The following is a 2,395-nucleotide window of genomic DNA, read 5'->3' on the forward strand; positions in this document are numbered from 1 at the left end:
AGCCTCGTGGAGGTATGGAGCCAGTGGGGTGGCCACAGGAGGCACCAGGCCTGTACTCTGGGCCCCAATGCCACCTCCCCCTTTCCAGGTCCCTCACCGCATATGCCTGGGTCCTGGGAGAGTCCCCTCCCACCCCCGCCCTTTGTGGCTGTGAGAACCAGCACTGTAATCTCCTTGCTTCTTGAGATAACTTGCGTGAGGCTCCGAGCAGCAGCTGCAGCAGTGATCTTAAAGGACCACCTGTCACGCCTCTCATGAAATCATGTTCCATCACCCATCCCACCCAAATGTAACACATAACACACACGTTTCACAAAGCCCTACGTTTCTGATCAGGTGTAACAATTTCTGTAGTTAGATGCTGGTCCAAATACTAGTATCTACAGTTCAATAGATAGTCCTTTCTATTATTTTATTTCAATGGAAAAGCTAGTTGCAGCTTGTTAGATTGGTTTCTGATGAGGTGAGAAGGCAAACAGGTCCCGAGTGCAGCTGTGTCTTGAAAAAAAGTCACAGCATGTGTTGTGCATTTTAAGTCAGGAGTTTATTGATGAGGCCAGGGCGCCAGGCTGGGGACCCCTCAGTCCTCCTGATAGGGGACGTGGAAGCCCAGGGTGGTTCCCAGGGGGAAGTGAGCAAAGAAGGTGCGGGCCATGTCCTCGATCTGGGGGTAGGCCCCCATTGTCTGGAAGAACTGCACGTAGTTCCAGAAGTCAGAGGTGGAGAAGGGCCAGTAGGGCATGGCCGGCAGCTCGGCATATGGGTCTGAAAGACACATGACAGCCTGGCTCAGGGGCTGTGCCACTGGTCCTGCCCAGGTTGCCCCCCCCCCCCCGTGGGGACTCAGGCAGGTGGGGGTGCCCAGCAGGGCCAGTGCAGTGAAGGGACCCTCCCAGTTGGGAGCACAGCCTGGGTCATCCCGGGGCCTCCTGGAAGCTCCCTGGAGCCTGGTCATCCAAGGAGCAGTGGGGGATGAGCTAGTCCTGCCCTGACTCCTGGTGAGGGCGACAGAGGAGGGTAGGGGAAAGGGGGAAGTCTAGCCCCTGTCCTGGACATACTGAACAGGGAGGGGTCGCTGTGGTGGGATCGTGGGGGACTCCTGGTGGGATATCAAAGGAGACCACACCCCACCTCCCCACCCCCACCCCCAGAGCCTGTATGCTACTGTACTGAGGGTGAAATGTGTGTCCTCCGGGGCTTGGAGGGTTGAACACCATGCAGAGTCTGGCTCCCTCCTGCCTGGTGTGTCCCCAGAGGCCTGGAGGGCACAGTCTGGGGAAGGGGCTCCAGTCCCTCTGGGGACAGGGCTTTACCTCCACCTGACTCAGGGCTCCCCTTCATCTTCTTGGAATAAGAAGCAGTGCCCACCCAACCCTTCTTCTGCCCCCGCCCCCACCAACAGGAGAAAAGAAACTGGAGGCAGATGCAATACCTCCCTCATCCTGCACAGGCTTGGCCCCTGCAAAGAAAGAGGAGAGCGGTCAGCCAGGAGAGCCTCAGAGCAGGGCCCTTGTTGAGCGCCAGCTGCCCTGAGGGGCACGAAGAGGAACAAAGCAGCCACTCACCCACCAGAGGCACCAGCAAGAGGCAGAGGGCCACCCCGGGCAGCAGGCAGGTCTTCATCTTCCCCAGGCACATCCCCCTGCGACTGACCGACCGACTGGGTCAGGTCCACCTGCAGCAGGAGGAACCAGAAAGGTGGGGCCACCCACCCCCGGGGGCCCCAGCTCTTCCCGCCACTCCCAAAGTGGCAGCTCCTGGAAGAAGCTCCAGTGGAAAGACAAGTTCCCAGTGTTTTCACAGCAATTTCAGTTTCAGTGGCTTCCAGCCATTATTCTGAGGCTGACCATGTTTCATTGGCCTTAATTTTAACAATTTAAGAAACTGCACCCCTCCCCCTGCCCCATCAGCTGCCTGTCCGAGGTTACCTGGCTGCTCCTGTCCCTCAGTCTCACTTCACAGCCCGATGGGCGTCAGCCACCAGCACACAGGCTCCTCTTTATAAAAGGCCGGACAAGGACGGAGACGTCACCTACGGGAACCGTCAAACTGAATGTATTTCATCTCCTGCCAGAGGACTGACGGCCGGTGGCCCTGCTGGCAGTGGAATCCCACGGGGGCACTTTTGCAATCTCATCCAAAGATGAAATTGGGAGAAAAACATGCTTGGACAGGCCCCTTTGGAGGGTTTTAGAATGAATTCAACACTGGCACTCCCTCTGCGCCAAGAGAGAAAGATGTTCTGAGTTTGACATTGGGGCTGACATTCCCCCCCCTCCCCCTCACAGGAGCAGGGTAATCACAGAGCTGCCCTGGGGACCCCCAGAGAGCCCTGGATCAGGGGCCCCCACCGCAGAACAGGCTGAGCAGAGTCGCAGGCAGGAAGTGGGGGTGT

At 58.0% G+C, this 2,395-nt stretch overlaps 1 protein-coding gene across 1 annotated transcript; it reads right to left on the minus strand.

Annotated features, from left to right (window-relative positions):
- Positions 1 to 532: 532 nt before the first annotated feature.
- On the minus strand, positions 533 to 1,678 carry OTOS (otospiralin). Its single transcript, XM_036320086.1, has 3 exons — positions 1,566 to 1,678; positions 1,433 to 1,459; positions 533 to 765 (listed from the first exon to the last, which is right to left on the minus strand). The coding sequence occupies exons 1-3, from the start codon at positions 1,636 to 1,638 to the stop codon at positions 581 to 583; spliced, it is 285 nt and encodes a 94-aa protein (XP_036175979.1). The 5' UTR covers positions 1,639 to 1,678; the 3' UTR covers positions 533 to 580.
- Positions 1,679 to 2,395: the final 717 nt, after the last annotated feature.

Source organism: Myotis myotis, unplaced genomic scaffold (genome assembly GCF_014108235.1).
Source record: "Myotis myotis isolate mMyoMyo1 unplaced genomic scaffold, mMyoMyo1.p scaffold_m19_p_8, whole genome shotgun sequence".
NCBI classification, from domain to species: Eukaryota; Metazoa; Chordata; class Mammalia; order Chiroptera; family Vespertilionidae; genus Myotis; species Myotis myotis.